The sequence below is a fragment of the Phalacrocorax aristotelis genome, chromosome 2 (assembly GCF_949628215.1).
Source record: "Phalacrocorax aristotelis chromosome 2, bGulAri2.1, whole genome shotgun sequence".
NCBI lineage: Eukaryota > Metazoa > Chordata > Aves > Suliformes > Phalacrocoracidae > Phalacrocorax > Phalacrocorax aristotelis.
In genome coordinates this window covers 136,806,140-136,820,080 of record NC_134277.1, presented here as the reverse complement: position 1 = coordinate 136,820,080, position 13,941 = coordinate 136,806,140, and the positions used below count along the sequence as shown (strand labels likewise).

At 37.4% G+C, this 13,941-nt stretch overlaps 1 protein-coding gene across 4 annotated transcripts in view; it reads left to right on the top strand.

Moving 5' to 3' along the window:
- The window catches only part of SNX16 (sorting nexin 16), a 28,749-nt gene extending 15,514 nt beyond the window's left edge, over positions 1-13,235 (top strand). For all 4 annotated transcript variants that reach the window (XM_075085309.1, XM_075085307.1, XM_075085310.1 and 1 more), the window contains 4 exons: positions 4,533-4,602; positions 8,998-9,134; positions 11,314-11,430; positions 11,714-13,235. In XM_075085309.1, the coding sequence (XP_074941410.1) occupies positions 4,533-4,602; positions 8,998-9,134; positions 11,314-11,430; positions 11,714-11,822 (433 nt within the window). In that variant the 3' untranslated portion in view covers positions 11,823-13,235. The remainder of the gene's footprint in view (positions 1-4,532; positions 4,603-8,997; positions 9,135-11,313; positions 11,431-11,713) is intronic.
- Positions 13,236-13,941: the final 706 nt, after the last annotated feature.

The following is a 13,941-nucleotide window of genomic DNA, read 5'->3' as shown; positions in this document are numbered from 1 at the left end:
ATAAAATGGCTGAAAGGCAAGGGGAAAAAGATTGATGGAAATTCAGGGATATTATGTATGGAATGCAGATCACTTATGGACACTGATGATCAGAGTATCTGGAAATTATCTGGAAAAGGGAATGAACAATGAGATCATGCAGTATTGTAGAAGAATCCTGAGGCACTGAGTTACTAACATTAAATTTCATGTCATGAAGTGCAAAATGACAGTAAGTACATATATACAGAATCATAAACTCAATTAGTTTTTGTGGGTTTTTTCCAACCTGGAAAATATTGGTATTAATACAGTTTTCTAAATCAGTTCAGTATTCAACAATAGTCAAAGTTGCAGTAAAATTGCTGAAGAGGAACTTGAAAGCGGAAGAAAAATGTCTTTGCTGTGGGAATCTGAATTGCACTTCCACATAGTCCAATGCTAAAACACAGCATTCAATTTCAAAAGAGGGTCTGGTAGAAGTACAGAGCAGGCAAGCAAGAACAGGTGAGGATACAAACAGACTTCGCTACAAGAAGAGTACTGTTCTCTTTAGTCTGTTTTGGGAAAGGGCTGGCTAAACAGGGCATATGAAATCATCGAGGGGATAGGGAAGGTGAGTAAAGAATGTTAGTATTTTGGATGATTCATAGTCATCTTTCAATATGTCACACTGAGCTGTGAAGCTTTGTTGTGAAATGTCAGAGACAGATAGCTTAAATGTTTTCAAAAAGAAATTGGGATAAACCTGTGAGCTTTCTGTCAGTGGCTGTTAAACATGATCATATGGGTGAAATATGTGGCTGAGAAGTGTAAGAACTTCCTGATTCTAAAATTAGACGATAATGGGTGTGCCAAAAAAAAAAATTTTAAATGCCACTTATGTTATGCTGCTAGAGACAGGCTAGTGGGCTGGATGGACTTTGCTTGAATAGATTGAAGACTTTATGCTTCATGTTGTTGCAGCTAGTTTGGTATTTCAGCTAGCTTGTTTGTATCTTGATGAAGGTCCATATTGGGCAAAATAGTGTTTAGTCATAATTTAAGGCAAAAAAACCCAAAACATAGCTTTTAGACTGCATTGCTCATCAGATACAAAGGGGAATTTAAATGTTTGTGGAATCAGTTTGTGTTTTGGTTAATTAACAGATAGGTAACTGCAGTGTGGTTTTGAGGAAAACTCTGATCTTGGCTGTGTAAGTAAAGCAAGAAGATAAAGTTTATTAAAAAACTTAATATAAGCCATACCAATAGGTTGTAATGTTTGAATCTATGGAAGGTCTGGATTCCTCAGGAAGTGGTTAAAACCAGCGAGGTTTGATCTGTCTGATTTTTTTTTAACCCTACTTATCAGAGAATAAAAGTTACTATTAGTGGAAATTAATATTTGCACCTTACATAAGCAGTGGTGATCATTTGACCCCGCTTCCTCTGTAAAACCTCACCACATACTTTTACAGTTTTGCAAATAGGTCAGACTGCCTGGGTCCTACCAAAACCAAATAAGCCTGTTCTCTTTGTAGAGAAGTATGTTTCATTTTCCTTCATGCACTGTATTATCATTGAGGCGTATTGACAGTGGGAAATATTTGCCCTTCAGGGATAGGAGACCTCATTTAGTATACCTATTTTTTGATAAACTACTTTGGGAATCTGGTTTTAAAGATAAAATGTAGGATGGTATGCCAGTGACTAAATTCAAAGTCTGCATTTTATGGATTTCTTCTCATATTTTGCCTTGTATCGAAGATCCAGTGAAAGATCAAACTGAAATCCACCCACAGAGTTTAATGTGTTCAAGAAAATTTCATATAACTCATGCAGTGTGAGAAAGAAGTTTAGCTGGCTGAACAGAAGTGTCATCTGGCTTTATAGAGATGATACAGCTCGCTCTGCCTCCACCCTGTGTAGGAAGAAGGTTGAAAGGGAGGAACTTGGTCAGCTGTTAACTCTTGTCAGGGATCCCACGTGTGGCACTGCCCAATGCAGCCCTCCCAAACACTGGTGTACACTGGCATTGCTGCCACTCCTGAGAAGGATGTCAGGGAGCATAGGAGCAAAGAAAGATGCCATGTATAGCAATCTCCATTACGTGATGTAGAAGACTTCTGTGATACTTTTAAGGCAGAATTTTCTCCTATTTGTTAAATGAAAGAAAGAGGTGTAACACATGGAGGGGAGAGCAGGGTCAAAGCAGACTCCCAGAGTAAAGCTAGGCTGCAAATGAATGTTTGTGCCATCAGGTGCATATTTTAGTTAAAGAAACAATGTTTTCAGGGACCTGTGGTTTTAAGTTTCTTGCCTTCCTTATGTAAAACAATAAATCTAAAATTTCCAATTTCACTAAGTTTTAAAAACTATAGGAAAAAGCCACAGTTTTCTGGAAAATGAAAAAAAAAGGGTTTGACCTGATGTAAGCAGATGATACATGTAGATGGGATATTTTTGCACATCTGGATCTTGTTTTTCACTCACAAGCATTACTGCATGTTATGCCGTCTTAAATTAACCCTTTAGACAATAAAATTAACAGCAAAATGTAGAAATTAAATACTTTTAAAATATGTTTGGACTGAGCTATGTGAATAAGGATGAAGATATTGAATAAAAATGGTGAGCAGAATTGTTTCCATGTACTTAATTCTTCTGCATTAGGCACATATAAGTTCATTCAGCACAGCTTTCATCTTTATGGAAAGAACAGTTGGAAAATGGTCACTTCAAACAGATTAAACTATTTGGAGGGGAAAGGAACAACCTTGATCTTCTCCTTAAAAATGTACTTTACATGCCTGAATAACTTTTCATTTGGTTTGAGGTTATATTTTCTAATAATTTAACTAATTACTTCTTATCCTTTATCATTTTTTGTGCTAACTGGAGTGATAGTCTTGGTTGAAATAGCAGGAATTTTTTATTATTTATCTGAGCACATGGGAGAAGCTGTTTTAATAGTACAGGTTTAGGCTATGGCTTGCACATATCATGGACTGATGAATGTAAACCAGCGGAGAGGGCTTGAAAAAGAAAGGTTTTATTACATTTGTCATAGATTCAGTGGAGAAAGGAATGATCATGATTCTAGGAGAAATTTTTTTTTCAGCTTGGTGTAAAGATTGATGAGTTGAAAGTGGATACAAAGACAAGAATTCTCACCAGCCATTGGCTAAAAAAACCCACCGGTATCTTCACATGAGCAATAAGCACTTCAAAACAGGCTTACAAAAATGCAGCAACGAAATAAAGGTTCAGTGTGTTTTAGATAAATATTCTTCAGAGCCTTTCTAAAACTAAAAGTGGTGGCATGGTCAATGCTTAGGGTTTGCTGAAAACCTTCTCCCCATTTTGCTTGCTAAACCTGAAGCTGTTTGATTAGATTAGTAGCTGGGTAAAAGAAGTTTATTGTGTTTGTACTTTGCTTCTGCCTCAAATGCAGAGAATGAGGGGAAAGTAGAAAACTACTACTTCTTGCCCTTACCTTCCCATGGGACTTGGGTGGGAGGAAAGGATAGGGAACCAGTTTGGATTCATGTCTTCCATTTTTGTGCATTCATCGCAGCAGGAGATGATTTAAAGATTTGTAGTAGTGAGTGCAAGCGCAGAATTGCTCATAAGTTACCATAATCACAATTAGTTAGAAAGTAGTATGCTGATTAGAAGTTGTTTATAGATGCTTGAATACAAAAGAGCAAGAAAGGTGGGTGAAGGGACATGTTTGGAGATGTTGGAGTTCTGTGAAAAGTATTTTCTAAGCTTGGAAGATAGAATGAGCAAGATGTTCAAAATACTCTATAGTAAACCACAGGATTGTATGGACTTCCACCTTCTGGCGTTGGCAAAACAATGCCTAGAGGGTGATGACAGCTGTTATAGTTTTACACAATTTTAAGTTGAATGCATTAGTTCAAAATGTGTGTTTAGAGATGCTATGTAGTATATCCATAGCACATTAACCTTGACACTTCTTATTCTTTTATAACTTACTACTCTTTTATATAGAGATAGATAAATTATATATTGTCTGTGTGTATATATATAAAATTATACACTGTGTATATGTCAATGGATTATGATCTTAGCAAAATGGAGTCATGTAAGCATGTTTCAGTAACCATGCTTATTTCCACTGATACTTCCTGAAGGGATCTGTGTATGGTTTGTAGCAGCATACTTTTTAATCCATCTTCTAATATTTATTGTGCACCAAGAGAATTTTTTAAACCTCTTCAGTACCAAAAGGATAAACTTGCTTGTCAGTTGTCCTGTAGCAACAAATTCTCTGAAGATTTGAAAAAATTATGTTCTAAATTTACTTTCCGTTTGAAAACTCTACCTATATTTGTGCTGCTTCTTAAGTCAAGTTTTAAATACTGTCCCTGGTTAACACATACAACTGAGACTTAATAGTTTGTTAACATTATTTTGAATACTTGGGAGTAAATTTGAGGATAGATGCTTGTGCCCCTTAAAGAAATACTGCCCTTGTATCATCATATTTAAGGATTGTTACTTTTTTGTACATCAAGTAATTCACTCTCTTTTATTTGGTTAAGCCTTCCAGTGAGAGAATTTCTGTGTCTGGATGATCCTCCGGGTCCTTTTGACAGTCTGGAAGAGAGCAGGGTAAGTGCTATGTAGTATGATAAAAAGAAAATGCAAAAGGAAGTAGTTGTTAGGATGTTGTAAGATCTGCTGAATGATATGGAATGAAACATTTTATTTCTGTTCTTTCACAAAAATTTGCAAATGGGTGTATTTCAAAAACTGATACAGTCTGCTTACTGGTGCAGACTAATAATCTTTGCTGTACCTGATCCATGTTCCAAGACAGAATCTCTTCCTTTTTGCTTTTTATGACCAGTGGATAAAACTTGTTTTTAAGGCAACTACTGAATATAAGGAGAGTTTTTGTAGGTTTAATTCAACACATTGACACAATGCATACACCTTAGACATCAGGTCTTAAGTAAAATATTCTTTCTATGAAATGTAATTAAAAGATTCATTCTGACCACCAAAAACAGCGTGTCAAGTAGTGTTGTAAAACAGCAGCCTTTCAATGTGCATATGAGCACGCCGAACAAATAATACTGTATGCTGCAGCCTGTTGTATTAGAAGTGTTTCACTGGTATGCAGAGCTATACCAAGTCTGTCTAGAACAGGTTTTCTTAGTTTTCTTGCTTTATAAAATAACAATGTGTTTTGGAATTGCACATATGTTGTTATTGCTGTAGAAATTATGAATGTTAAGTGGTGCTCCTCCAACTAAATTTATATTTACCAGTTTGTTTTGCATGTAAGTGGGAGTGCCTTGGCTCTTGTTACATTGCTATGTGCATCTGAAGGATTTGGTATGCTTTTTGTGTTATGAGCTCATATTTGATTTCTGTACAATCACTTTTCATCATAGCTATATAAGTTGATGAAAACTAATAAAAATTACAGGAATTATTCAGATAATTAAATGCTGCCTTCATCGAGACTTTGATCATGTGCACCATGGTGTAGTCTCAGGGTTATTTTTTCCCCCATAGGATTTTAGGCAAACTATTAAAATAGCTAGAACTACAACAGCACAGCTATTAACCATCTCTGTAAAGTTGTCAGACACAGCTGTCAGAGAATTCTGTTCTCCAAGGAACACCCCACTTTATTACAGAATGGTTGAGGTTGTAAGGGACCTCCTGAGATCATCTAGTCCATCCTTCCTGTTCAAGCAGGGTCAGCTACTGCAGATTGCCCAGGACCATGTCCCATCAGATTTTGAATAATCTACAGAGGAGACTTCACAACCTCTCGGTGTGACCTCCTCCAGTGTTTGATCACCATCACAGTAAAAAAAGTGGGTTTGTATGTTCAGATTGAATTTCCTGTTTCTTAACTTGTTCCCATTGTCTCTTGTTCTGTCAGTGGGCACCACCAAGAAGAGTCTAGCTCCTTCTTCTTGATTCCCTCTCATCAGGTATTTATACCCATTGATAAGATCACCCTGAGCCTTCCCTTCTCCAGACTGAAGAGTCCCAGCTCTCTCATCCTCTTATCACATGAAGGATGCTCAAGTACCTTAATTATCTTTGATTATGATCTTTGAATCATGAGCCTGGGGGTCCTGGTGGACAGCAAGCTGGAGATCAGCCAGCTCCCTCTTGGGTGCAACCTGTCAGGCCCCATGGACTTACACATGTCCAGCTCCCTGTCCTGGTTGTCCTCCACTGGGGGTAAGTCTGTATTGCCCTTCTTTGTCTTTCCCTCTGGTTGCAGAGGTCTGGGATTCCTGAAGGCTGGTCTTAGCAGTCAAGACAGGCAAAGTTGCCACCTTAACCTTTTAAGCGTGATCTGTCACAAGCTCCCCCACTCCAGTTACCAATAGGTCCATGGTTTCCCTAGTCTTCCTTTGGCTGATTATGTACTTGTAGAATCCTTTCTTGTTTCCTTTTACGTCCCTTGCCTGATTCAGCTCCAGGTTGGCCTTTGCTTTCTTAACCCTGTCCCTGCAAGGTGAGACAGCAGCCCTGTATTCTTCCTGGGTCACCTCTCCATGCTTCCCATGCTAGTAACCTTTCTTTTTATGTCTGAATACAGTTAGGAGCTCCTTGCTCGTCCATACAGGCCCCCTGCAGCCTAAGCTTGATTTCCTACTTGTTGAGATGGACCTTTTTTGAGCTTGGAGGTGATGATCCTTGAATGTCAACTAGCTCTCCTGGGCTGCTTTTCCCCCTAGGGTGGTTTCCCATGGATTCTCTCTTCCAGGCAGATTTCTGAACAGACTGAAGTCTGCTCACCCGAAATCCATAGTTGTGGTCCTGCTTTTTGCCCTGCTCCTGCCTATTAGGATCCTGAACTCCTACATATCAGAGCGCATCTATATCCATACCTTGCTTTTTTGTAACAGTACCCAGCTACAGGGCAAATGCTGTAGTTCACATGTTTATTCCTGGAGTTCATTTTTTAAAGGTACCTCAAAAATCACTTCTGTTTCAACTTTCTGCTGTTACTATTTTCCTGATAATGAAAAACAGAGATAACCTCTATTTGGTTTATGTTCATTCTATTGTTCCAGTTCAGTAAGGACTTGCCAAAGCATATTTGTCTTTTTTGGGAGGGGTACAGGTACCTCCCCCATTAGAAATCATTTAGGCCTTACAGAAACTTAATCATGGAAACGTAGGCAAAATATTCACTGAAGCAATCTTTTTTTTGTCATATCCTTGGTAATTGTTCCCACAGGCCCTTTCCCAGCCATCAGTGTTTCATGATCCACTGAAGAAGGAAGTGAAGCTCTCTTCCAGCTGGCCTAGTCCTGTTGCCCTTCCAGAGCTCACAGGGAAAATCTGTCCCACCTGAGTATTAGAACTGTACCTCACCAGGTGTCCAGCTCTTCAAGGAGCAAGATGTCTCATTACACACAATTCCCTGATAGGTCTTCCTCAGCTTTGGTTCACCTTTCTGCTCCTACACAGCATTCAGAATATGATGATGATGTTTTCTCTTTCAGTTGTGAAGAGTGACGTCCTTTCCTTGGGCAACTGATACACAGATTGCAGCTAGAGATGATTTTTTTCAAAAGGCTTTTTCAGTTCTCGTACAGAACAATGAAACAGTTCACAACACCTGCGGAATATTTTTAGTTATTCTGTGAATAGGGGAATTTTCATGTGTGCAGATCTAAAGGTAGAAATAACATAACTTCATTATATTCTTAAGGAAATAACAGCCAATTTTCAGCTAGGGCACCAGCAAAACTTCAGTTTTTCAAAATACAGTAGAATTCACCTAATTGGTTTGGATGAAACAGGATGACTAAACTGGAACGATTCCTAGAGGAATCACTAAAAGTGCTGTGTCAAGAATGAATTGCATGTTACATGGCTCTAGAAGATGTGAATAAAGCTGTGGCTTAATTGATTGGTCTTCAATGCCTGTCAATCAAGATAAATGTGCTGAGTGAATAAAAGAAAGGAAAACTCTGCAAAAAAAATGGTTATTGGATTGAAAAATGCTGCATTTGTTTGAATTGTATAATTACAGGAAAACAACATTTTAAAGAAGTTAATAAGTCTGCTTCAATTAAAGGAAAGAATAGTATCTTCTTGATGTTTGTAGCCTGTTTTAAAACTTGAGGAAAACAGTGTCTTAACAATGTTGTTCTTAACTGAGCTTATATAAAATGTTTCTATTCAGTGGATTCTGTGAATTACTGGTTAGTCGCATGTAATGTTAAGCCAAGAAAGCCTCCTACGTGGGCTTTGTAGTGAGAACATGTAAATTATTAAATCAGAATTGCACATTACTGCTGGTAGACTTGCTCTTTCCAGTAATAGATCAGCAGGCTCTGTGCCAACGCTTCTGTCACTTCCTGCACAGTAGATATTGCATTATACATTGGCTCTTCACATTAAGTTTTGAGATTGCTCACTGTCAGATTCATCAGGGTGTACTATATATACATGCCATGCTCAGCAGAGTAACATAACATGCTTACCATGGTTGAGTAGTCAGTGTTCTTAGCATTTCATTAAACTTTTTCTAAACGTTTTTGTATTGGTCTTCTGACTTTTATGATTGTGATATTTGTAACAGCTATTTTGTACAGAACTGTACAACTTTGTCTTTATCCTGGGCAAGGGAAGAACATACCTTCCAAGGCATGTCAAAGCAAAGCTTATATGAGGGGAAAGAAGAGTAGGGAGTTCAGCTGATATTCCATACAGGCAAAAAGGTTCATAATTAGGGACTGTGCGCCAAAGGAGAGAAACATTTTCTCAAGTCTCATGTGAGACAAATGATGCAATAAAGTATTTGCATTGCAGTTTAGCATAATAAATTCATTGTTCAAAGCAAAGCAGCATTGTTTTATTAAGGACAACTTTTTTTAAAAAGTTTGTATAGGTCTTTATGGTAACCAATACAAAGAAAAGCAGCTGCAATTCTGTTACAGGTAGATATTTCTAAAAGAAAAATCAGTAAAGGCAGTCCACTGAAGTTAAATGGCGGGTGTTCTTAAATTTTTCTTTTAGGCTTTCTGTGAAACTCTGGAGGAAACAAATTACCGTCTACAAAAAGAACTGCTTGAAAAACAAAGGGAGGTTGAATCACTGAAGAAGTTGTTAAGTGAAAAGCAACTTCATATAGATGCTATTGAAAGAAGAATTAGGTATGTATAAATTTTATGGGTTTTAGGAGTTTCTTTCCATGAAGGCATTTTCTCTGTATAGTCACAAGCACCAGCTTTAAATGTATTTTTGGAAACAATTTTCCCCACATAACTACACACAAAGCAATATTTTTGGTAAGCTCTTCCTTGTACGCTGGCTAACAAGCTGTTGTTTAGTACAAATGACTAAGAGTGAAAAAGATGGGACATCACTAAAGTAACTGGGATTATGTTTCCTAATCCCTTAAGTCCTGTAAAGATAAGGCAAATATTCTCTTCTGCTTTTGAAATGTTGGATATGTGAAATGCCCTGCTACAGATGAGAGCAGTGGAAAAATCGCTTTGAGTTACAAAATTCCACCTGTGCTCAAAGCTTTGACACAACATAGTGATCATGCGGATGTATGTCTGTGTTAATGTCTAACTTTGTTCTGAATTTTCTGGAATGATGTTGCATATCATCCACTGAAATATAAGGAAAAGAATCGTGAAGTCTTACAATAAAACTTTATGGTGCCCATCTGCTAAATTTTGTAGCAGGCCCAGGGGAGTTGATCTTGGGCTATTCAGTGTCCCAGTAGACCTGCTCAGTCCGTCATTGTGGGCTTTCCTTAGCAAAGGAGTAAATTCCCATAGTTGCTTTAGAAGTTACTTTAATACTGCTTGGATTGTTGACTCTAGCATATCCAGGTTGACTAACAAATCACATCTTTAGCTATAAGGTTTAAGTGAACTACATTTGGAAAAGGATTTGAATGAAATTGGTGTGGCTTGTTGAAAATTTGGATCTGAACACCATGTTCAGTTTGTCACTTACTCCTGAAGACAAGTAGTTACATTTGAAAGATGCTTTCCCGGGTTGACGAGAAAGTTCTGACTACTGCTGGCTTAAACAGTGAAATAGCTGATAAAAATTAAATAGCTTGTATTTGGCTAAAACATCATGATAGGAAATCTTGTGTGACTGACAATACGGCATGAGTAGCAAAAAGGGATTTAGTGCTTTCCCTGAAGATAGGTTTGTGTTCTAACAAAAACACCTTGCCACTTTCCCAGACAGTTAAAATTTATTGAAAGTTAGCCAAGTAGTGTCTGAAGAATTAATAGAAAATAACTCCTGTGATTTTTAGTTGTAAAAGTTAGCAAGTAAACCCATGACTTGTTTAAGAAATTCAGCTTGCCTGATAGGAATTGAACCCAAAAGAAATGAGTGCGTCTTAGGCCTTGTTGAAGTAGGATTTTGATCTGATGGCCCAACAAGAATTAAAAATCTTCTGCCTTTACGCTCTAAAAGCCAGGTACCTAAAAGGTGTGTGAGGTAGGAGGGGACAATTGGACAAGGCATCAGACTTGTAGGCCTTTACATACCGTACGGGATTTGGCCCAAGCGCAGGCCAATGATCATGTTAGAGAATACGGCTGAAGTATTACTTAAAATGCATGCATTGAAATAAAACTATAGAAACAATAGCAGAGTAATTTAAAAAGAAGGTGAAATGTAGTATCACTTCCAACACAAAATTGGTCACAAGCTCTTCTTCCCAATTCAAGTGGCAGCTTTCAGCGCTAAATTGATATGGTTTCCACACAGATCAATATTCTGGAAAAAAGGTGTTTTTGATAATCTTACGTGACTGTATTCCCATTTGTAGCCAGCCTAGTCAGACCGCCAACTTGTGTTGCTGTAAAGAAAAAAATATTACTTGTCTCTTTACGTTAATGGGAAAATGTATGGTTCTAAAACTTAATACGTGGCTCTAAAATTACAATGGGAAACTGTTGAAGTCTTTTTATCATCCTGTCTGTCTTCCTTCTGACTGTCTTTTTGGTTATAATCCTTCTGCTATTTATGCAAGATGTGTGTGGCTTAGATCATCTGCTTGTAATTCCTTACCTTAAGTCATAACCACTCCTCTGGGAATTGAATTTTGTAAAGCTACTAAATTTTGATGCAACCAGAGGACAGAATTTAGTTCAGGAATAAGCAGCTGGAGCAAAGAAACTGTTTAAATACCTATCTAGTGCAAGCCCTGCATCTCTAGTAATAAAAGAAATGGGGCATGTAGGAGTGGGATTGATAGGTAACCAGAAACTGCAAAGTTTAAAATGAAACAAACAGCTCTTCAGTGATGAATGTTTGCTGTATGGATTTGTGGTACTCTGTTCTTATTTGTTGTAGGGATCTATCTTTAGGAAAAATGACTCGTCAAATGTCAGGAGAAGAAAGTGAGTGCAGTGGTGAGGTGGAGTCTTCTGCAGTAGAAGCAGACCAGGGTACCCTGGGAGAGGACAGCTGGTAAATACTGTTATTTTGCTTATATTATATTTTAGGTTTTTTAAAGTATGTTTGTAAATGTTTGGTCTTGCATAAATTCTGAACAGCTGAGGAATTCAGCATTTTATTGCACCTCTCTGTAGTTATCCCATGTTTCATAAAGGCCCTCAGGATAGATAATTTTAGATCTGGAATAAGTGATAAGCTGAGCAAGCTTTGTAAATGGTTTGTGGACTGCAGGCATAAAATGACTATGGAGAACCATATTAGTTTCCATTTGACCAAGCTTATTGATCTGTTGTAGCTCAGATAAAGAGAACCATGAGGCATGCTGGAGTGGCTCTTTGGCTGAAAATTCTGTACCAGAAATTGAAGTCGCTGAAGTAGCGTATACCACTGATGAAGAGGAATAGATCTGTAGCAGCTGCTGTTACCTGGGAAAGGTTCATGTTTGGGACATACTCGGTGGGTAGGGGCACATAGTAGCTGTGAAGAATTCACAGCAAACAGCAAGAATGCACATATTGAATGTTTACATAAATCCTTACAAATTAACGTAAGAAATATACCCAGTGCTGCTTTGATATCAGTTTTTATCTAGCCTTTATATATTTAATATATGAAAGTCTAATAAGGGCTAAAATCAGCTAAAGTTTAGATAGTGTACATACACAACTTGGCTGACTTTCCTAGCGGAGTGATGAAAACTTCACATTAAATCACCAAACACATCTAACTAGCATGTCGTATGTGGCCACTGATGTGACACATTTGATGTGTTCATCTGTTTGGTATTTGTGTTTTCATATCCCTATAGCCATAAATTAATGCTTGTTGAAGTAAAAACAAACTCATCCTACGTTTAATAAGAGTGTAGAATGTGTTGGTTTTAAATTCTAAAGTTAAGGAGTATTTCTCTGGAAATTTTAATGCAATGCAATAGGAAAACTTAGAGTTCCAAGAGAAAAGTACTTATAAAATGGGATTATAGTTGGACATTTTAAAAGAACTGGTCATTTTTGCTGAAGGAAGTAATGAGACCCCCAAAACACTGTGTATTTTCATCCCAAGATAGCATGCTGTTATACTTTTTGTTCGGTAATGCTGCTTTCAAAATCTGGGATACCTTTGCTATATACCCATGTAACAATAAAATCGGCGAGTTTGCCTTTTACTCAGAACACTACCTCTTACCATCTTGCTAATACATTCATGTTTGTTTAGAAATAGTCTAGATTGTATGGAGATGGTTGAAAGACTTGTAAAGAAGCCATATTTTTTTCCTGCACAGTTCGTAACTAGATTGAATCTAGCTGCAATGTATTTTTGTTTCGATATATTGTACACATGGGGATATTGGTACCTATGTTCTATAGCCTATTTTTCAAAATGTATTAAGACAGGAGATGCACTTTATAATTAAGACTCCATTGTGCCAAGTTCAGTTGGCTAATTGGTTGAGGAAGGGGAGTTGCAGGGAGAGGATTATGTAGTGCCTTTTTGTATTTTACTTGTTCATTACTGCAGAAGTTTGTTACAGTGCTCTGCGTCAGTTCTGTGGAATCCTTGATGCAGCTTGTTTCTGTTCTTCACTTATTTACTCAAAGTGCCTTGTTTTATTCTGCTTTTCCAATAGGAAGAATGCTGTTTTGTTTTAATCCTTTTTTTTTTTCCCTACACCACCCACATCGTTGTTTAATGTTGTCAATATGCAGTGTCTTTGTGCTGGAGTTTTCAAAGGGAGCTTTGTACTTCAGGCTGTGCATACAATGACCTTCATGCAGAACTGTATAAACCTTCCTGGTGAAATAAAACTATGGACAAAACACCTGTCTTCTCTTTTCTGTTGTAGAAAAAAGAGATGTTCAATGCGTTGTCTAGCAAAAGGATAAAAATACTATTAGAAAGAGATTTCTTATGTCAGTGATTTCCTACAGTTCCTCAACTTTTGGTCCAAGTTCTGTTTGTACCAAAAATTGTCTGCATGAAAATGAATGAGAATTCTGTAACGAGACACCAGAAAGCTTACTGTACTTCTGTTGAAGATCAAAATAAAAAAGGAACTAATCTTTTTTTCATATAGTCTACACAAATCTTCACAGATGTTGAGTGAACTCAAAGTTTTGCCACCTTATTGAAAATTCATGTAAACTTTTGTCAGATGTCACATATTTGGAAAGGGTGAACTCTATGTTGAAATAGTGTTAGGTCACGGCAAGTGTTTTAAAAATCTTGAAAAGGTGTTTGGGTCATACATGGTACAAATTTCTAAAGTACTTCAGGTAAATCTGCAAATGTAGACACTAAAGAAAGCATTAGTTTACAGTTCGGTCAAGGGAGGGCAAAGGAATGGAGATTTTGCTGTGCTCTGTCTTCAAGGTTTAGAAGATACTTTGCTGACGCAAAATATTTAATATCACATAAATAGACAGTTTTGTTTGGGGGAGACCTTGGTTCTTAATTAAACCGAGCTGAAAAATGTGGATCTGTCCAGCAGCCATGTGGTATTACTTGGCTTATGTTGTTGGTTAA